The sequence below is a fragment of the Ursus americanus genome, chromosome 14 (assembly GCF_024610735.1).
Source record: "Ursus americanus isolate L20-20 chromosome 14, mUrsAme1.1.p, whole genome shotgun sequence".
Classification (NCBI taxonomy): Eukaryota; Metazoa; Chordata; class Mammalia; order Carnivora; family Ursidae; genus Ursus; species Ursus americanus.
The window spans coordinates 8,130,192-8,151,784 of NC_142140.1; the positions used below are offsets into that span (position 1 = coordinate 8,130,192).

At 41.3% G+C, this 21,593-nt stretch overlaps 2 protein-coding genes across 5 annotated transcripts in view; one reads left to right on the plus strand and one right to left on the minus strand.

The window, feature by feature from the left end:
• FANCD2 (FA complementation group D2) overlaps nucleotides 1–1,720 on the minus strand; it is a 57,852-nt gene extending 56,132 nt beyond the window's left edge. For 2 of the 3 annotated variants that reach the window (XM_045808228.2, XM_045808226.2), the window contains exon 1: nucleotides 1,436–1,612. The gene's annotated coding sequence lies outside the window, so the exon portion shown is untranslated. Of the gene's footprint in view, nucleotides 1–1,435 lie in introns of all 3 variants that reach the window. The other variant, XM_045808227.2, reaches the window with a different exon arrangement.
• Nucleotides 1,721–1,870: 150 nt separating this feature from the next.
• EMC3 (ER membrane protein complex subunit 3) lies at nucleotides 1,871–19,269 on the plus strand. Of its 2 annotated transcripts, none has more exons than XM_045808229.2 (8): nucleotides 1,871–2,025; nucleotides 9,925–9,982; nucleotides 10,319–10,412; nucleotides 12,071–12,175; nucleotides 13,315–13,396; nucleotides 13,662–13,741; nucleotides 14,660–14,742; nucleotides 19,037–19,269. In XM_045808229.2, exons 1-8 carry the CDS (start codon nucleotides 1,871–1,873, stop codon nucleotides 19,163–19,165), a joined length of 786 nt encoding a protein of 261 aa, XP_045664185.1. In that variant the 3' UTR covers nucleotides 19,166–19,269. The 2 variants fall into 2 exon arrangements, with proteins under 2 accessions (XP_045664185.1, XP_087722918.1); XM_087866792.1 differs by lacking the exon at nucleotides 19,037–19,269 and adding an exon at nucleotides 17,631–18,247.
• The last annotated feature ends 2,324 nt before the right edge of the window (nucleotides 19,270–21,593 follow it).

Consider the following 21,593-nt stretch of genomic DNA (forward strand, 5'->3'; position numbering starts at 1 on the left):
CTCCAGGCACTGAAAGAATTTCAACTCCTATATCTGATCAATACTCCCTTCCTTTCTGATCTTGTTTACCTAGTTGCCTCTTTAGCCAGACCACTTTCCTCTTGCTGAAGGATGAAATCCAGTTCTCGAACATTCCAGATCCTTCATCATCTAGCCCCAACCTACCGCTCCTTTAACTCATTAATCCAATATTGTATGTTAGAGACTGCACTAGGTGCTGGGGTTACAACTATGAACCAGACATTCTCACTGCCCTCAGGGAGTTTACAGTACAGTAATGAGTAGTCTTGAGGTAGTTACTTAACTACAGTTATGTAAGTGCTATAAGAGAGAATCACAGGGTGCTATGAGGGCTTACAAGGAAATTTAGTCTAGTTGGGGGTAGGGGAGATGAAGAAAAGCAGGGACAATTTCTCGGGGATAATCTCTGTGAGAAAATGATTTTAAAGCAGGGACCCGAAGGCTCAAACTGGAGTTAGCCCACAGGAGATGTATGAGAAGAGTAGTCTGGGCAGAGAAAAACTAAACACTGAACCAGTAAGGAGACTGTAGAGTTAGAAATGAAACTGTACAGGTAGGGAATGGCCTGAACCATACTAAGGGCCTCCTAGTGTATCTTGTAAACCGAAACATTCCTGGTCTCAGTGCTTTTGCATAAGGTGTTTTCACCTGAAATGCTCTAATCTGCCTGGAAACTACTATTCATCCTTAAAGACACAGTCAAATTTCATCTTCCTTGAAAAATGTTCCTCCTATCCCCAAAGGAGCTTGCTACTCCAGCCTCCCTGTTCCATAGAGTGTATCTAGGATCCTAGGATCCCCTACCACATCACACTAGACTGTGGGGCTCCTTGAGAACAGGAACCCAGTCTCACTTATCTCAGGATCCCTAGAGCCCAGCACAGTACCTGGCATAAAATTTCTGAGTATATTCCCTAAATGAGAAAGGTTGGCAGGCAGGTAAATAACTAAAAACCAGAACGATTTTAAGTGCTTTATAATTAACACTTCATTTCTCACAAGCCTTTTTAAAGTAGGTACCCTTATTATTCCCATTCAGTGGCGGAGTTGAGTTTCTAAGTCAGGCAGTCTGACTCCAGAATCTGCACTACCTACCAACTATACTTATTCTTGCTTATAATGAAAGCTTCCAACAATAGTTAACATTTACTATGTACCACGCACAATGCCAAGGTTTTTTGTTTTTTTTTAATCCACTGCCTGGTTAAATACTTATAACCATTATCAGCTATTATACAGACAAAAATTAAATTAAGGTCGTCTGACTTCAGGACACAAGCCCATAACAAGGCTCCTTTCCAAAGAAGCCTGAAAGACTGGTGGGTTGGGCCGACTGTCTGGCCCAGGTCGTTCGGAAAGGAGTTGGGGGTAAAAGCCCTTCTCATTTTGTCATTTTAACGACGCAGGGAGGTACCTGGGGGGATTATCCCACGACAGGACAGATGAGGAGGCCGCGGTTCGGGGCGCGGAGCCCGAGGGAAAGGCCGAGCTCGGCCGGGGCCCAGCGACCAGGCCACAGTGGCGCGGGGCCTCGAGAGACGACGACCGCTGCTCCACTCACCCGCCGAGAAGCCGTCGCCGCCCCTCGTTTTCGACTTTCCCGCCCGGCAAGACGCCACGCTGACGCCACCGAAGCGCGCCTCGCCGTGGCGCTGAACTTCCGCGCCGGAAGTGGGCGGCCCGGAGGCCCGGCTGGGGGCAGTGCGCGAGGGCCGAGGCTGGAGTAGGGCCCCGGGCCAGCCAAGCTGAGAGGCGTGACGAGGCCCGTAGGCGAAATCCAAGAGGGGCGTTCGCGGCCCGGGGGGAGAGAAACCCGGCTACACCGGGTGGGAGCCGGCTCTCTGTGAAGATGGCGGGGCCGGAGCTGCTGCTCGACTCCAACATCCGCCTTTGGGTGGTCCTCCCCATCGTTATCATCACCTTCTTTGTGGGCATGATCCGCCACTATGTGTCCATTCTGCTGCAGAGCGACAAGAAGCTCACCCAGGAACAAGTCTCCGACAGGTCAGCGCCTTTCCTCTCCGGTGGCCTCACTCCCCCGTGACCTTGGGCAAGAAAGTACAGGGGTTTTGTCGGTTTGTCCGGGTTGACATCGCGCCCCCACTGGCTGGGTGACCTTGCCTGTGTTACCTCTGTATTTCATTTTAGTCATTTGTAGAATGAGGATAACAGATGCCTCATAGAGCAGCTGCGAGGATTAAATTTTGAATGAAGCCTACAAAGCCTTTAGTACAGGGCTTGGGACGTATTAAGTGCTCAAAAAAATTGTTGCTGTTAATTGTTGCTGTTAATTGTTAGGCCAGTCGCCAACCCTTTTATCCATGAACTGTATATAAGGTGGGTGTGTTTACACTACTCGTTTTACCAAATGTGGTGGTCAGCTGAGATACCAAGTAACCAAGTGCTGTGCAAATGTAAAGTCGCCATAGAGATGTGAGGCATTGTAATTATCATTTCTCCTTCAGGAATAGAGGCAACTTGTTCCTCACGTGCTTCATTACAGTATTTATCTGTGGAGAAAGGTACTTTGAGAAGATTTTAGGTATCTAGACTTCTGCCCTCCTCCATATTAAAATTAAAAAAAAAATTTCCCGTCAATCATTTGATCATTTTCAGAGATCATCGCAGGTTAATGTTGCTATGTCTTTTAACACTTCGCTATCACTTATTAATCTCATTTTAAGAAAGAGCAAGCCTTGGGCTCAGAACTTTCCACAGGCAACAGTATCTTACTAAAATTTAATTATGTTTTGTTTTTATTGTGTTTATGTTAAGTTTCTATTTGTGGCGACTAATACTGGTTTTCCATTGGCTGGCAACTTAAAGATTTATTTTATAAACTTACATAAATAGAAAAAGTTGATATATAAAAAATACTGTTTTTAATAGTACAGGTGCAAGTGAATAAAACAAAAATCATAACCACGGAATGAGAATGACTGAAGTTTGGGAAGCACTGCTTTATCATTTTCGGTTGTGTTTCCCAATTAGGCTGAGAATAATAACAATAATAATAATAATAATAATAATAATAATAAACCAACATTTATTAAGCACTTTTTCTATGCCAGGCACTAAGTTAAGCCCTTATATTCATTAACTTATTTAAAATACAGAGCAACTCTTATGAGATAGATGCTGCTGTCCCATTTTATAGAAACTGAGGCTTAAGAGGTTCCATGGTCACACATGATGACATTCGCGACTTGAAGCCAAATTTTCTGGTTCCCAAGTCTGGAGTTCTTTCCACTACATCACAGCGGCCACTTCGATTATTTTTCTGTGGCATCAGTTCCAGAACTGATGAGAACCAACCTCCGGAAGAGAACCTAAAGTCAGTTCACCACAGAAAGGACGGCTATAATGCAATGTGAAGAGAGCTCAGATATTTAGCATTTATTTATTGACACCAATAAATTGTTCTCATTTTATCCTCACAATCACACCAAGTTAGATAATCTTGAACCTATTTTTACAGTTGACAAAAAGAAAAAGTTAAGTAGCCTACCCAAAATAACCAAAATTGTAAAATATTGTGCCTGTACTTCAACTCAGATCAGTCTCACTCCCCAAGTTAAATTCTCTTGACCACAATTATTACTGTCATAGATGCTCTGGCACGGTTTTCTGCTCTTGGTTCACTATGTGATTTCAGAGTGATGTTTCTGAATGATATCACAGCCAGAGCTCCTTTTTTTTCCTTTTTTTTAAGATTTTATTTATTTGTCAGAGCAAGCACAAACGGGAAACGGCAGGCAGAGGGAGAAGCAGACTCCCTGCTGAGCAAGGAGCCCGATGTGGGATTCCATCCCAGGATCATGACCTGAGCTGAAGGCAGACGCTTAACTGACTGAGCCACCCAGGCATCCCCACAGCTCCTTTTTCTAACCCAAGATGAAATTCACAGTTCATGCACTCTATAAATAAAAATACTTTAAAACAACAACAGCATGTTTGCAACAACATGGATGGGCCTAGAGGCTACCATATGTTAAATGAAATAAGTCAGACAAAGACGATCACCATATGATTTCACTTATATGTGGAATCTAAAAAACAAAGAAAAGCAGAAATAGACCCATAAATACAGAGAACAAACTGATGGTTGCCAGAGGGCAAGGAGATAGAGGGATGGGTAAATGGGTGAAGGGGAGCATGGGAGGTACAGGCTTTCAGTTACCGTGTGAATCATGTGGATGAAAGGTACAGCATAGTTAATGATATTGTAATAGCATTGTATGGTGGCATATGGTCGCTACACATATGAGCATACCATATAGACTTATCAAATCACTGTTTTGTATGCCTGAAACTAATGTAACATTGTGTGTTAACTATACTTCAATAAAAACAACAGAATGCCCTAGTTGTGACAATAAGGAGAACTAAAAGAAAAATAATGTAATTTCTATTTCATAAGTACTTGTTCACAGTGGTCCTCAAAAGTGTAATGCAAAAGTCAAAGCATGCACCTCACTATAAAATCACCTTAATCGGGACAGGTTCAACTGTAAGTTGATGCAGTATTTGCTACTTAGATATTACAGAAGGCAGTGCTGTTTTGGATGTGATTTTACTAAATGAGGAACTGCTCTTGATAAAGTTTTGAACAAAACAAAGTGCATTTTTCCCTATGGTTGGTTGCATACCTGGAAATTGAATGTATATAAAAATCACTTCTTGGCGCGCCTGGGTGGCACAGCGGTTAAGCGTCTGCCTTCAGCTCAGGGCGTGATCCCGGCGTTGTGGGATCGAGCCCCACATCAGGCTCCTCCGCTATGAGCCTGCTTCTTCCTCTCCCACTCGCCCTGCTTGTGTTCCCTCTCTCGCTGGCTATCTCTATCTCTGTCAAATAAATAAATACAATCTTTAAAAAAAAAATCACTTCTTCCTTCCCTACGGAAAAGAAGATGGAATTAGGTTTGAGGCTCAGATGATTAAAAGCAATTCAGTGAGACATTCAAAAAGTAGTGTGAGACATGAGATGGTTCTTTGAATTGCCCACCTGTCTCCAGCATTGAAGAATACTTAGCATCCCTTACCCCTAACCAATGACCGTTACATTCTCTTTCTTCTCTACCCCATCATTTTGGCAATCCAAAAAGTTCCACAGATTTCCAGAAGTCCCCTAGAGGGCAGTACCACCTCCATGGAGAACCACTGCCTTAGAGAAAACTCAACGTCTCTGGTCATGATTGTTCCTTTATGTGAGATGTCTGGATCATGGCAGTTCTGATATGGTGTGACAATACCCCACCAAGTCATCCTGTGAACTTGGAGAGAATGCTGAGCACTTGGTTCTGAACCTGCCAAAAACCAAGGCAAAACATGTTTTCTGGTTGTAAAACATTCCTCTAAATATAGTATAAGTTTCCATTAGCCTGAATGATCACAAAAATGGAATGTTTGGTTTCATAAATTATTAAGCTTTTGTTGCCTCGAAACTTACTAAAATTTTTCTAAAATATATTAAACCAAAACTGAAAGATAAATGAATAAAATATATTAGACCATAGTTGGGGATAGAATGGAAAAAATGGTGCTTAAGTTCAAAGAATATACTGACTCCTAGGAAAGGAAAAAAACAAAGTCAGGTCTTTAATATAAGATTAAACTCCAATTTGAGACCAACTTTAAAAACCAAAGCTTTCGGGGCGCCTGGGTGGCTAGGTTGGTTGTCTTACTCTTGATTTCAGCTTCGGTCTTGATCTTAGGGTGGGCATGGAGCCTACTCAAATTAAAAACAAAAACAAAACTAAAGCTTTCTTTTAAGAAAATGTCTTTCAGGGGTGCCTGGGTGGCGCAGTCGTTAAGCATCTGCCTTCGGCTCAGGGCGTGATCCTGGCGTTCCGGGATCGAGCCCCACATCAGGCTCCTCCGCTGGGAGCCTGCTTCTTCCTCTCCCACTCCCCCTGCTTGTGTTCTGTCTCTCTCTGTCTAATAAATAAATAAATAAATCTTAAAAAAAAAAAAAGTCTTTCAACTGCAAATTATCAATGCAAAAGAGCTTTGTCTTTATAACCAGTGTAAGGACTTATTTTTCAAGAGTAATAGAAATGGAAATGCAAAATTAAAAATTTCTTGTAGCATTTGCAGACCTCGGAGAAACTGAATATTTAGAATATACAGGATAATTTAAGCTTTAGGGTTGAAATGCCTCAAGGTCATGGTTCTCAACCCCAGTTCTACAAAATTGCTCAGCAGTGAAAATATAGGAGATGTAGATGTATTTCAGTTGATTACAGCACCTGAAGAAGGCCTGAATTATCTACAGTGAACAAGTTTTTATTGATGATCTACCACATGCCCTGCACTGTACATACGCTATAAGGATACAAAGTATGACAAGGCCAAGATCCTACTTTCAGGGAGTTTCAGTCCAAGTGACAAAACATGCAGAAGAAAAATAATAGATACCTTTAATCTAGTGCTTAGGATATGCCACATGCGGTGGTAATCACTTTAAATGAGATATATATGAAGAACTCAGCTTAAAATCCTCAGTATTTCCCTTTTGCTCCTTTTTGTTGTTGTTGTTGTTGTTGTTGTTGTTGTTTTAAGTACTCTCCACACCCAACATGGGGTTCAAACTCACAACCCTGAGGTCAGGAGTCACACGTTCCATCAATGAAGCCAGCCAGGTGCCCCACTCTTTTTTTTTTTTTTTTTTAACTATTTGTAAGTGTACAATTCAGTGGCATTAAGTACATTCTCACTGTTGTGCAACCATCCCCGTGATCCATTTCCACAGTATTTTCGTTATCCCAAACAAACTCTGAACATATTAAGTAATAACTCCCCATCTCTTCTCCACCCAGTTCCTGCAACCAGCATTCTACTTTCTGTTTCTATGAATTTGACTAGTCTAGGTACCTTATGTAAGTGGAATCATACACTATTTGTCCCTCTGTGCCTGTCTTGTTTTACTTAGCATAATGTTTTCAAGGTTCATCCATGTTGTAGCATGTGTCACATTTCAATACATTTTGTAGCTAAATGAAATGTACAGTGTGACAATTTGACATACATATACTTTCTGAATTGATACCGCAATCCAGTTAATTAACATATACATCACCTCACATAGTTACCTTTTTTTTTTATCAGTGTTAAAGAATGCTTAAGGTCTACTCTCTTAGTAAATTTCAAGTACATTACACAGTTTTATTGACTGTAGTCACTATACTATATGTTAAACCCCCAGAGGTTACTCATCTTATATCTACCTTTTGGCCAGCTTCTCCCCATCTCCCTCATCCCCCGTAACTACCACTTTACTTTCTGTTTCTGAGTTTGACTTTTTTTTTTTTTAAAGATTCCAGATATCAGTGAGATCATACAGTGTTTGTCTTTCTCTGGCTCATTTCACTTAACATAATGCCTTCAAGTTTCAACCATGTTGTTGCAGATGGCAGGATCTCCTTTCTCGTGGCTAATATTTCATTGTTTGTGTATATATATATATACATGTATATATATATATACTACTGAACTGTGTGTTTAAATAGGATTACAGTGGTAAATTTTATGTTATGTATTTTTTACCACAATTTAAAAAAATACGGTGGGATGCATGTGGCCTTATATAGTATGTCTCTTGCACATTTCTCAAGTCCTGTAGTTCTCTTTCTTGTAGCATGTGGCCTTTTCTCAGGTCCTCAGAAACATAGTCTTTATGCCTGCTGCAGGGCTTTTGCCCATGCTGTTCCCTCCAGCACTTTGCCAAGGTAATCTCTAGTTGTCCTTAAGGTTCCACTGTAGTCATGCATCATCATCAGAGCTTTTTCCCAGACCTTGACTTCCTAGACTAGGTCAGATCCCCATATTATACACTCCCATCGTACCATCCATCTCTCCTTCCTAGGACATAACAGAATTTCACATTTATTCCTATGGTTATTTAATTGATGTCTCTCTGTCCCACTAGACATTAACTTTCATAAGATATTTGCTTTTTTTTTTTTTTTTTTTTGAAGATTTATTTATTTGAGGGGTGCCTGAATGGCTCAGTTGGTTAAGTGTCTGCCTCTGGCTCAGGTCATGATCCCAGGGTCTTAGGATTGAGCCCTGTGTTGGGTTCCCTGCTCAGTGGAGAGCGTCCTTCTCCCTCTGCCTGCTGCTCCCCCTGCTTGTGCTCTCTCCCACTCTCTCACTCTTGCTTTATCTCAAATAAATAAAATCTTAAAAAAAAAAAAAAGGTTTATTTATTTAAGAGAGAGCAGGGGGAGGAGCAGAGAGAGAAGGAGAGAGAAAATCCTCAAGCAGACTCCCCCCCAGGTATGGAACCTGACGCAGGACCTGGTCCCAGGACCCTGAGATAATGACCTAAGCCAAAATCAAGAATTGGCCGCTTAACCGACTGAGCCACCCAGGTGCCCTGAGATATTTGCTTTTTGATCACTGTTGTTCATGTCACCTCATAGTACATGGCATTCAGAAGCTCAAGAAGTATTTTTCCAATGAGAGTAAATCTGTTATTATGCAGAATATGAAAGGAGGATTGGGGAATTTAAATGACTCACCCAAGATCACATAGCTAATAAGTGGCAGAGCCAGGATTTGAACCCATCTGTTCAACTCCAGAGCTTAAATTTTTATCCATTACTCTAGACCCAATGCTGCCTAAACCGTCAGTGATGAAGGACCAGTTTTTGGTTTGTTTTTTTTTTTTTTTTATTTCCAATCTATTATAAACTGATGCTTTTGTAAAATATTTTAGTACATATTTATTTGGATGTTGTGGAAATACCAAATTCTTATAAACGTTTCTAAACCTTTACTCTCAATGTCTGCATTTAACCTCGTCACAGACCAGCACTGGCACATAGGCCACACTTGGAGTAGCTTTAGACTAGCTCCCAGGGACAGAACATATTACATGTCACCTCGGTAGGCCTGTGTATAGAGCAGTCATCTGCACAGTGCAATGAGGTCAAGAGGAGGAAGACGAGAGAGAATTCCATGAAGGCACCAGGCAGAGTTTCATGGGAAGGCGGGGTTTGAAGAAGGTGTTGTGGTGTGATGGGGTAGAACTCGTGAAGGAGAGGGGCACTAGAGCATTCCCAGCACATGGAGAGGCTAGAATATGCATAAGGTGACAAGGGGACTCTGATTAGAGCACGTGGTTTATACTGAGGAGTAGAGAGAAAACCAAGCAGTTTTCATGTTGTTTATTTCTGTCTGCATTTTTTTTTTCACTTTTCAAGAAGGATTTCCATTAACTTAAGGCGGTTTTTCCGCTCCCATTGAAACAACTTTTGAAAACCTAGCAAACATTAGTATTTTGATCTCTGTTCTGTTTGGCATCTGTATCTTAGCACCACCCACTTGTATCGCACCCTGTTATCTTTAATGATCAATTATAGTCAGATATCACCAAATAATTTATTAATTCAGTAAATGTTTATTGAGAGTTTACTAACAGTCTGAATCCTGCTGCAATTTCTATTTGTTGTCTGGCGGGGAGCAGCCCTGTCAAACCCTGTACTCATTTCTCTGTGGGGTTTTAAAAGTTCTTTCTTTTATCCTCACCCTTCCTCCCTCCTCCTGCCCCCAGATTTTCTGAGGAGCATCTAACTGTTACTCTTTTTACTCAGAGAAAGTTCCTTCTTAGCTTCTTATAAAGTAAGAAAAAGCTGAGTGTGATGTTGCAAATGTACCTTCCTCAGAAATCTTTTGTTCATAAGCACAGTGACTTCTGAAAAAGGCTTTTTTGAAAACCTGATTGTTGGGTTAAATATGTTATATTGGTTTTAAGGACATTTGTATTTTGAAAAGTGTCCCCACAGGACTGTTGCCAAATAGGCTCTCTCTTGTGTTTAATTAGGTCTTCTACTCTTATTCTCTCATTTTCTTCTAGTGTTTCGCTTTTAAAAATCTCATTGTCTTGGTTGTATTTTTCAGTCAAGTCCTAATTCGGAGCAGAGTCCTCAGGGAAAATGGAAAATACATTCCCAAACAGGTACTCATTTATCTTTTATTAAAAGCTCCACGATTCACTTTGAGGGCAGTAGATATCTGAATGTTTAATAAGGGGACTCTTTGGGGAAAGCTGAAGTCTGGCAAATCCGTAATTAAGCTGTGGCCTAGTAGTGTCTGCTGTCATTGTGACCTCGCCCTTCTTAGGAAATCGTTTTTAAATGTGACTCAGCTAAAGTGTCAGGTTGGCTGCCAAGTAGGCGGCCAGCTCTGAGTGTAACAGCCTATTCCAAGGGCCTTCTGACTAAACCTCTGGGGAATAATATGACAATTTGCTATGTCACAGTTTTAAGACTTAAAAAGCTCTCTTTTCTACTAGTCTTTCTTGACACGAAAATATTACTTCAACAACCCAGAGGATGGATTTTTCAAAAAAACTAAAAGGAAGGTAGTGCCTCCTTCTCCCATGACTGGTATGTTTACTCCCTTCTGTCATCTTTAAGGAAGATTCTTAACATGAGCTGGGGGGAGGGCAGGGAGGATGTGGATTTATTTAAATGTTAAATTGTATGAGATAGTTATCTAAGGGGCCTTAGAGATCATCTAGTACAGGGATCTACACAAGTGGAGCTCTCTTTTTCAAATAAATCATCTGGGAACCCCAGTGTATAAAGTAGATTTTTAAAAAAGAACCGTTGGCTGGAGGGTGAGAAAGCTAGAGCCATTGTCCCTGTGTCTCTTCCCTTTGCTGTTCCTCAGGACCCAGGGCTCCGCAGAGCACAGTTGGAAAAGCATCCCAGCCCCAGCTCCCACCCAGTGCCTGGATGCCGTGGCTGACAGATGGCCACCCAGCTTCTGTCTGAAAGAGGAGGAGCTCTTAACCACTTCCTGAGCCCTGCCATTTCTTTGTCAGACATAATTGTTTGGCCCACCCTACAGTTTTTGCTCTAACAGATTTCTTACTTCCACTGACCCTAGTCATGTGAAAAAATGCAGCACTTTTAAAGTAAAACAAAATAATTTATTTTTCTGTGTTGGCTGTCCTCTCATTTTAATACCCATTTCTCTAGGTAAGAAACCCAGACAGAAGTTACTGCAATTGATTTTAATAAGTCTTTTAGAAAACCCACAAGAAACAAAAGACCAATTTGTGTATGAAAAGATACTTGACTTCACTAAAATCGACGGAATGCAAATTAGAACAAGATATCCTTTTTATTATTTCTTTTAAGATTTATGTATTTATTTGAGAGAGGTGTGCACACATGCAGTGGCGGGTGGAGACAGAAGCAGAGGGAGCCAGAGACAGACTCTCAAGCAGACTCCCCGCAGAGCACAGAGCCCAATGTAGGGCTTGAACACAGGACCGTGAGATCAGGACCTGAGCCAAAATCTGTCATCAGATACTTAAACAACTGAACCCCCCGGGGTACCCCCAAGATGTCCCTTTTAGACAGTTAAACTGGGAAAGCTTCACAAAGCTGCTACTGTCAAAGTCATGGGAAGTTAGGGCCTCTCATTATTATTGAAGGACAATCTGACAGTATTTGTCAATTTTAAATGTTCAAACCCCTTGACCCAGAAATTCTTCTAAGAGTTTCTCTTACAGAAACACATCAACATGCAGATTTATGTACTAGGTGGTTCTTGGCAACAGTGTTTATAAAAAAAAAAAAAAAAGAAAGAAAAGAAACAATCTATAGGTCCATCCAAAAGTAATAAGTATGACCACACAGTAGAGACTTATGCACACACTGAAAATAGTGAGAGAGAGAGATATTATACCAATGTGAAAATACCATTTATAATATAGTTACTTTTTCAAAATTAAGCAGATTAGTAAGCATAATATCCCTTTATTGTGTATATATGGAAACTGTTGTGTGTATACATATACATCCATATTTATACACGTATGTATAAATACGGAAGGATATACAGCAAACAGTTAAACGTATTCAGAGAGTGGGCTCAGAAAAACTGTCCACATCCTATGTTTCCACATTATTTGAATTTTTTACAGTGAATTTGTATTACCTTAATTATCATATAAATTAAAAATTTACAGAAAGTCAGGGGGAAGTCCCTGCCAACAGTGGTAAAATGTTGTGGTCTCTTGTTTTTGTCATAGATCCCACTATGCTCACAGACATGATGAAAGGCAATGTAACAAATGTGCTACCTATGATTCTTATTGGTGGATGGATCAACATGACCTTCTCAGGCTTTGTCACAAGTAAGTTACAGACCCGGAAGACTTCAGGTTCACTTATCTATGATCCTTTCCCATGTCCCTATTCAGAGAAATCCAAGTGCTGCTGAGACACTAATACAATGGGTCCCATATTCTTTACTGGAAACTAATCACATTCTTTTTTTTTTTTTTTTTTTTTAAGATTTTATTTATTTGAGAGAGAGAGAGCATGAGAGAGCGAGTATGAGCAGGAGGAAGGGGAGAGGGAGAGAGAGAAGCAGACTCCCCACTGAACAGGGAGCCCAACGTGGGGCTCAAGCCCAGGACCTTGAGATCATGACCTAAACTGAAGGCTGACACTTAATCGACTGAGCTACTCAGACACCCTGGAAACTAATCACATTCTTTGAAATAAAATTTATACCATGATTTTTATGGCTCTTATCCCAAATTCATCATTAGTTCATCATGTGGATGCTTTCTTTCTTTTTTTTTTTTTTAAAGGTTTTATTTATTTATTTAACAGAGAGAGACAGCCAGCGAGACAGGGAACACAAGCAGGGGGAGTGGGAGAGAAAGAAGCAGGCTCCCAGCGGAAGAGCCTGACATGGGGCTCGATCCCAGAACCCCGGGATCACGCCCTGAGCCGAAGGCAGACGCTTACCGACTGAGCCACTCAGTCGTTAAGATGTGGATGCTTTCTTACAAATAGGAGCTTAAGTGAATGGCTTGCTCATTTGTATCCAAAACTAATTCTAGTTAAGTAGGATGAAGGGAAACAGGTTTCTATTTTGACTTCATTTTCTAAGTATTGGAGTGAGTTGTTTGTTTATAATTTGTTTTGAATCAATTTCATTTCTCAGTAATGTAGTTCTCTATGTGTATATATTCCACTTTGGGTTTAACAGATTCGTGCAAGTTTCTTTTCTAATTTTAGGTCATAATTCAGTTAGAGTCCCTGATTCTTAAGCAATAGAGAAGCTGGTGTTCAAGGAACTATAACAGAGTGACATTTGACTGTTATTTTTTTCAGAAATTGAGACAAATTTCCTGGTAGAAATCATTTTCAAACTGCGTATGGTCAGAGTTTCCACCTCCTCGGGGAAGGATTACATGCATTCATGCTTAAACTGTTCTAAAAACAGCGAGGAGAGATTGAACTTTCTCTCTCTTTTCTGCAGCCAAGGTCCCATTTCCACTGACTCTCCGATTTAAGCCTATGTTGCAACAGGGAATTGAACTACTCACACTAGATGCATCCTGGTAAGAACTTTCTTTCCTTTATAAAAATACAAACCAAAATCTAAAACCGATGTCCCTTAAAGAACAGGATTTCCAATTTGCATACTTCACTGGAATAGGTTTTTGGTTTTTCTCATTGAAGCTCCACTCAAAATGCCATGGGTGGATTATGACAACTTTTAGCCTACCCCAGGTGATTTCTTTACATACTCTTTGGGTGATAGAAAGTGTGAACTATGTTAATTCTAAAATAACTACCTATGTTGTTTTACTTCTGCTTTCCTAGGGTGAGTTCTGCATCCTGGTACTTCCTCAACGTCTTTGGGCTTCGGAGCATTTACTCTCTGATTCTGGGCCAAGATAATGGTAAGAAGCATGTTGGGTTTAATAAGCAAACACTTTGATAGACAATCATCCATGCCAGGGCCAGAAAACTCATGTAGGCTGTTTAATTTGTTAGCATAGTTAAAACAGTGCTTCACTCCTTAAACTTCTTAAGTTTCTGAGGTATTCTGCAAGAGTCTTAACAATTCGAGGGTCGGGGTGCCTGACTGGCTCCGTCGGTGGAGCGTGCAACTCTTGATCTCAGGGTTGTAAGTTCAAGCCCCACGCTGGCTATAGAGATTACTTAACATCTTTAAAGAAAAAAAAATTCCAGAGTCAACTGATGATCTGAATTCTCCCTGGAAATTGCGGGGACAATATTTAGTTCCCCGAAGTCTGAAAGCCTCATGTGAGGAATCCAGTACCAGTAACGTGAGCCTGCAAACTGAAGCTGAAACAAGGCCTGGTTTGACCAGTTAGTTCTTTGACTAGAGTTCTGGCCAGGACCAATCCCGGCTCTCTTATTTAATGGCTGGGACCGTGGGCAAGTGACTTAACCACTCTAATCCTGTGCTCATTCGTAAAATAGAGACCTTAATAATTAACTTCAGAGTTTGTTGTGAGGAGTAAAGGAGGTAGAGTGTGTAAAGCACTTAGTAAAGTACCGGCATAAAGCAGTTGCTCATAATGGTGGCTGTAGTTATCGTTGACATCTGAAAGAAAGTTTAGCACTTCCTCCAGTTACCTTCTGTTATCCTCATGCCCATTTTTCAGGAGAGGTAGAGTGACTTTCCCTAGGTCACACAGCCAGTATGTGGGAGGGCCAGTCAGTGAATCTGTCGTGCGGTTCTCTCCTCCATTCCTGAGCATCGGTCAGTGTTGTGTGAGGACCGTTCTTCCCGGAGGGCGCTGGGTACCTGCTGAGCCCTGGCACTCATGTAGGTGTGTCTTACACTGCAGCCGCTGACCAGTCACGGATGATGCAGGAGCAGATGACTGGAGCAGCCATGGCCATGCCCGCAGACACCAACAAAGCTTTCAAGGTACGCTCCCACCTCGTCCTAGCTTCACTAACGCTCCGAAAGGCATTAGCGGACAGTTACTTTAAAGACGGGTTTCCCTGAAGTGAGTGTAGTATATGGTTCCATCATTTAAATTTAGCAAAAATGAATTTTTGTTTACATATGTCTTTTTTTTTTTTTTTAAGATTTTATTTATTTATTTGACAGAGAGAGACAGCCAGAGAGAGAGGGAACACAGGCAGGGGGAGTGCGAGAGGAAGAAGCAGGCTCCCAGCAGAGGAGCCTGATGTGGGGCTCAATCCCAGGACTCCGGGATCACGCCCTGAGCCGAAGGCAGACGCTTAATGACTGCGCCACCCAGGCGCCCCTGTTTACATATTTCTTATTCCTGAGCCAGAGTCAGCTGTTAAATAAATTGGAGATTCTTGGTAGTTTTATTCGTTTTTAAATGCTCACTCAAATTTAATCCACACTGTAAATGAAGCTGTAAAAAGAGTCCATTCAGAGATACCAGGTAAACATTTAGACTGGTTTTTTTTTGTTTGTTTTTAAGATTTTATTTTTATTTATTTGAAGAGATAGAGACAGCCAGCGAGAGAGGGAACACAAGCAGGGGGAGTGGGAGAGGAAGAAGCAGGCTCCCAGCAGAGGAGCCTGATGTGGGGCTCGATCCCAGAATGCCGGGATCACGCCCTGAGCCGAAGGCAGACGCTTAACGACTGCGCCACCCAGGTGCCCCTAGACTGTTTTGAACTATTATGGACCCTGTGGATATCAGATATAAATTTCATTTTAAAAAAACATCAATACTTACCTTTTCATGAAGTGATTCTGCAATATGTAAAGTCCAGTATAGTTTTTGTATAGCAAAATCTCACTAATTTTTCATGATGAAAACTAGAAATAGAAGGGAATTTGCTCGTCTTGATGAAAGGCATCAATGAAAAACCCACAGCTAACATCATACTCAGTGGTGAAACACTAACAGCTTTTCCCCTAAGATTAGGTATAAGACAAGAATGTCCATTCTTGCCACTTCTGTTGAACATTGTGCTGGATGATTAGCCAGGGCCGTTAGGCAAAAAGAAATAAGAGGCATTTACGTTAGAAAGGAAGAAGGAAATGATCTCTGTTTGCAGATGACATGGTCTTGTATATAGAATATTATAAGCAACCCACAAGGAAAACTGTCAGAGCTAACAAACAAGTCCAGCAAGGTGTTAGAAGATGCAGGGTAAAGATGCAAAAATCAGTTCCATTTCTACACACTGGTAATCAAGAATCTGAAAATGAAATTAAGAAAAAACTTCCATTTAAATAGTATCAAAAAGAATAAAATACTTAGGAATAAATTTAACAAGAGAAAGACAAGACTTGTACACTGAAATGACAAAGCATTGCTGAAAGAAATTAAGGTAAGACCTGAATGAATGGAAAGACATCCGTGTTCATGGATTGTCAAGATGGCAGTACTCCCAAAACTGATCAACAGATTCAATACAGTCCCTCTCAAAATTCCACGTACCTTTCTTACATAAATTGACAGGCTGATTCTGACGGTCATATGGAAATGCAAGAGAACCAGAATAGCCCAATTAGAGTTTAATATGAATAAAGTTGGAAGACTCACACTTCCCGATTTTAAAACCTACTTCAGAGCTACAGTAATCAAGACTGTGTGGTACTGGCATAAGGATAGAGCTATAGATCAATGCAGTGGAATCAAGAAGGTCAGAAAGAAACCCATACATTTAAGATCAATTGACTTTTGACAGAGGTGTCAAGTTCAGTGGGGGAAAGAATAGTCTTACTGCTGACTGGGTACCGAGTTTCTGTTTCCGGGGATGAAAAATTTTGGAAATACATAATCTTGATGGTTGCACAACATTTGAATGTAATTAATGCCATTGAATTGTATACTTACAAATGTTAAAAGTAGCAAATTTTATGTTATATATATTTTACCACAATAAAAGAAAAAACTTTAAATGGTGTAAGAGCTAAAACTATAAAACCCTTAGAAGAAAACATAGGTGTAAAATGTTTGACACTGGATTAGGCAGTGACTTCTTAGACATGACATTAAAAGTACAAGTGACAAAGGAAAAATGGATAAATGGAACTTTGTAAAAATGAAAACTCGTACTTCAAAGGACACCATCAAGAAAATGAAAAGACAGTATTAGAGAACATGTTTGCAAATCATATCTCTAATAAGGGTCTAGTATTCAGAATAAAGAACTCCCAGAACTCAGCCATAGTAAGACATCCCAGTTAAAAATGGGAAAAAGTTTTGGATAAACATTTCTTCACAGAAGATACACAAATACCCGGTAAGCTCATGAAAGCATGCTCAACAGTTGGCCATTGGAGAAATGCAAATCAAAACCATAGTGACTCACTCAGTGACTATAATGAAAAAGGTGGACACTAACAGGTGTTGACAAGGATGTGGAGAAATTGGAATCATCCTACTTGCTGGTAATGGTGCAGCCACTTTGGAAAGCAGTTTTTAGCCTGTCCTCAAAAAGTTAAACATTTTACCGTATGAACAGCAATTCCACGCTTAGGTAAATAGTGAAGGGATTGAAAACCTATGTCCATACAAAAACTGACACAAGAATGTTCGAGGGCTCCTGGGCGGCTCAGTCAGTTAAGCGTCTGCCTTCGGCTCAGGGCATGATCCCAGGGTCCTGGGATCGAGCCCCATATGAGGCTCCCTGCTCTGCTGGGAGCCTGCTTCTCCCTCACCCTCTGCCTGCCACTCCCCCTGCTTGTGCACACGTTCGCGCGCTCTCTGTGTTAAATAAATAAATAAAATTAAAAAAAAAAAAAAAAGAATGTTCAGAGCACTATTCATAACAGTCCAAGACTAGAAACAATCCAAATGTCCATCATTTTATGAACAGATGAACAAAACGGAACATTTTGGAACATACGTACAGTGTATGGAAAATGAAAGTGTTCAGTGGACTATTCAGCAGAAAGGAATGATGTACCGATACATGCTGCAACAGGGAGGAACCTCAAAAACATCCTAAGTGAAAGAAACCAGGAAGAAAAAGCCACATATTATATCCAGAACAGATGACTCCAAAGATACAGAAAGTAAAGTAGTAGTTGCCAGAGGTTGGGGGAGGGGTTTAATGGGGAGCATCTGCTATTGGAAATAGAGTTTCTTCTTGTGGTGATGAAAGTGTTCTGGAATTAGGTCGTGGTGATGGTTGCATTTCTTTGTGAACATACTAAAAACCACTAAATTGTACATATTCCAAGGGTGAAGTTTATGGCATATGAATTGTATTTTTAAAAAAATAATGGAGGGGCGCCTGAGTGGCTCAGTTGGTTGAGTGTCTGCCTTTGGCTCAGGTCATGATCCCAGGGTCCTGGGATCGAGCCCAGCATCGGGCTCCTTGCTCAGTGGGGAGTCTGATTCTCACCCTTCCTCTTCCTCTGCCCCTCTCCCCCTGCTCCTGTTCTCTCTCTCTCTGTCTCAAATAAATAAAATATTTAAAAAAAAAAAAAAGATGAATGGATAAAGAAGATGTGTGTGTGTTCACACACAATGGAATATTACTCAGCCATCAAAAAATGAAATCTTGCCATTTGCAACGACGTGGATGGAGCTAGAATGTATTATGCTAAGCAAAGTCAGCCAGTCAGAGAAAGACAAATACCATATGATTTCACTCATGTGAAGTTTAAGAAACAAGAGAGATGAACATATGGGAGGGAAAAGAGAGAGGGAAACAAAGCATGAGAGACTCTTAATGATAGAGAACAAACTGAGAGTTGATGGAGGGAGGTGAGTGGGGGATGGGCTAGATGGGGGATGGGCTTTAAGGAGGGCACGTGTTGTGATGCGTACTGGGTGTTGTATGTAAGTGATGAATCACTGAATTCTACTCCCGAAACCAATATTGCACTGTATGTTAACTAACTAGAATTTAAATAAAAATAAAAAAAACAGCCATGAGCTAACATTTGTATTGCATATATTTCCTAAAGCATTTTTTTAAACCTGCTAACTAAAGGCAAAAGTAGTCAGTGTTAATAGACTGTTTAAAATGTAATTAGTTACTAGCTTTAGTCACCTCAGACAAATTATTTTACCCTTTTTAGCCTTATTCTCTTTGCCTACAACTTGAGCATGGGGGTGCACAGGGCAGGTGGCGGCACCTACCTCGTATGATTAGATAAGTTTATACGTGTAAATAGCTTAATCCAGCTGCTGGCCAGAATCGATGCTCCCACATCAGCGCTGCTCTGAGTAACAGCCCTCCTCTCCCTTCCCTGGTGTCCTCTTCCTTTGCAGACAGAATGGGAAGCTTTGGAGCTGACGGACCACCAGTGGGCACTAGATGATGTCGAAGAGGAGCTCATGGCCAAAGACCTCCACTTCGAAGGCATGTTCAAGAAGGAATTACAGACCTCTATTTTTTGAAGACCGACGCAGGGATTTGCTGTGTCAGGAACTCAGAGTAGCGGTTTCCTTTGTAACTTTGGTTTGAGCTGGAAGCCTCTCAGAATAAAAAGAAGGATGCATGAGCTGGCAGGTGTTCAGCAAGAATTGTTCTTATCTGAGCCAGGTTCCCCTGTATGTCTGAAGCTAGAGGAGATTTGAGGAGTCTGTGCTAGATGACTTACCAGAACAGCTATTTTTAAAATGTTTCACATTTTCCTTCTGGTGACTCTGATAATGAAAGTCAAAGAAAGGGGGAATACTCAAGCTAATAATAATAATACATAAAACTTAGCAAAAATTCAGTCTTTGGAAAAACCATTGTCAATTATTACCTAATTATTAAGTGCAGTCAGCCTGACTTCTAACCACAGTGAACACCTGTTTTCTTGGGATCCAAACACCCTGTGTTTTACTTTTAATTTTTTGTTAGTATTTGTACAACTTTCTTTACACGAATAATACATTTTCATTACTGATAATTTAGGAGCTGTGGATGAGCAAAGTGAAAGCTCCCTGTGTTGTTCGTTTTGAGCCCACAGAGTGACATAAAGAGCAAATGGGTCAAAACCTGATGCAAATAAGCTCTTTTCAGAGTGAAAACCCAGGGCTAGGACAGACTTAGCCAGCCTTCTATCTCAACACTGAGACACTGCCGGATTCTCAAGTGCCTTTGGGATCATCAAAGATAGGATACATAATCTGAGGTCTTGAGCTGGAGTTCAGAATGTATCAAATCCATTGACAGATCAACAGTGCTATAGCGAATATGGCTACTCAGTTGAATGAAAGACCTCATTTCCCAATTATTCTGGATAAGAGAGTTTGCATGTCGCTGTAAGAAGGGAGAAAGGGCGATTGCTGGCAGACACATAGTTAAGGTTGGCCCGGGAATCATTCTGTCTGGATTAACTGTCCCAGGGAAGTGGCAGGGTGCCATTTCTGTACCAAGAGGTGAATGTAATTTGCATGTTGAACGCTGTAATCAAGAACAAACAACTCTTGACTCTACCGATTAAAACATCCTGTTTTCTCTGCTTATAAAACATTGCCTCTGGGTCACTAACAGCTTTCGGCCAGTTATGAGTGTCTTGTGGATCAGTGCTGAAGAGTCAAAGATGAAAAAGATGTAGGGCACCTGGGTGGCTCAGTCAGTTACGCGTCTGCCTTTGGCTCAGGTCATGGTCCCAGGGTCCTGGGATGAAGCCCCACATCAGACTCCCTGCTCATCAGGAAGTCTGCTTTTCCCTCTCCCTCTCCCCCTTCCCCGTCTCATGAGTGCACACACTCTATCTCTCTCTCATAAATAAAATCTTAAAAATGTGACCCTTGCCCTCAAGGAACGCATTAGAGAGACACATAAGAAACGGGTGGTTCTGAAACCTTTTTTGGGTCACAGAACCTCTTTGGGAATCCAGTGGAAGCTCTGACCCTCCCCTCCAGAGTGATGCCCGTGGGCATAGACACACAGAGTTCCCAGGTAACACGGGGCTGTTGATGGATCTCCAAAGCCTAGTCACAGGGACCTATAGACCACACTAAGAAAGCCTGACCTTTAAAGATATTTAAAATAGCTGCTTAAAATATTAAAGGAGCAAGGGTTCACAGGGGTGCTAACCTTTGACCTGGGTCTCGAAAGAGTTCTACAGTGTAGAAGGGCATTCCAGGCAGACAGAACTGGCAAAGACCCACAGATTTAAATGTCCACAATTTGCTGGACCCTAAGTGGGGAGTGGTATGGTATATACCAAAAAGTATAGGTTGGACTGGAATGCAAGCAGTAATTGATGACTGAGTGATATCACCCGCGTTCCCAGGAGGCATCTCAGAGCATTTCATTTTGCCTCTTCACCCACACAAAGTTTGTCCTTTTCCCTGCAGCAAAGTTGGGTGGATAAAACGTGAGGTCTTTCTCAGCCATCATGTTGATGGTAAATGCACATGTCCTTGGCAGCAGCCAATCAAAGGGAAAATCCAGGGGCGCCTGGGTGGCACAGCGGTTAAAGCGTCTGCCTTCGGCTCAGGGCGTGATCCCGGTGTTGTGGGATCGAGCCCCACATCAGGCTCCTCCGCTGGGAGCCTGCTTCTTCCTCTCCCACTCCCCCTGCTTGTGTTCCCTCTCTCGCTGGCTGTCTCTCTCTCTGTCGAATAAATAAATGAAATCTTTAAAAAAAAAAAAAAAAAAAAAGGGAAAATCCAAGTCTGTTTTATCAGGCTTTTCCCAGAATCAGCGCACAAGTTCAGCATGCAGTGCTTATCGTGTGTGTTTCCTGGAGTTCAACTTGGGCCAGGCTACTGAATGAGCATCTTACCTTTTCCATCAACCTGGGCTTACACTCAAAATCACTTAAGACAATCTGAAATGTCCATTTACTGATCATGGTGGGGAAGGTACCATGCATGGAAGTCT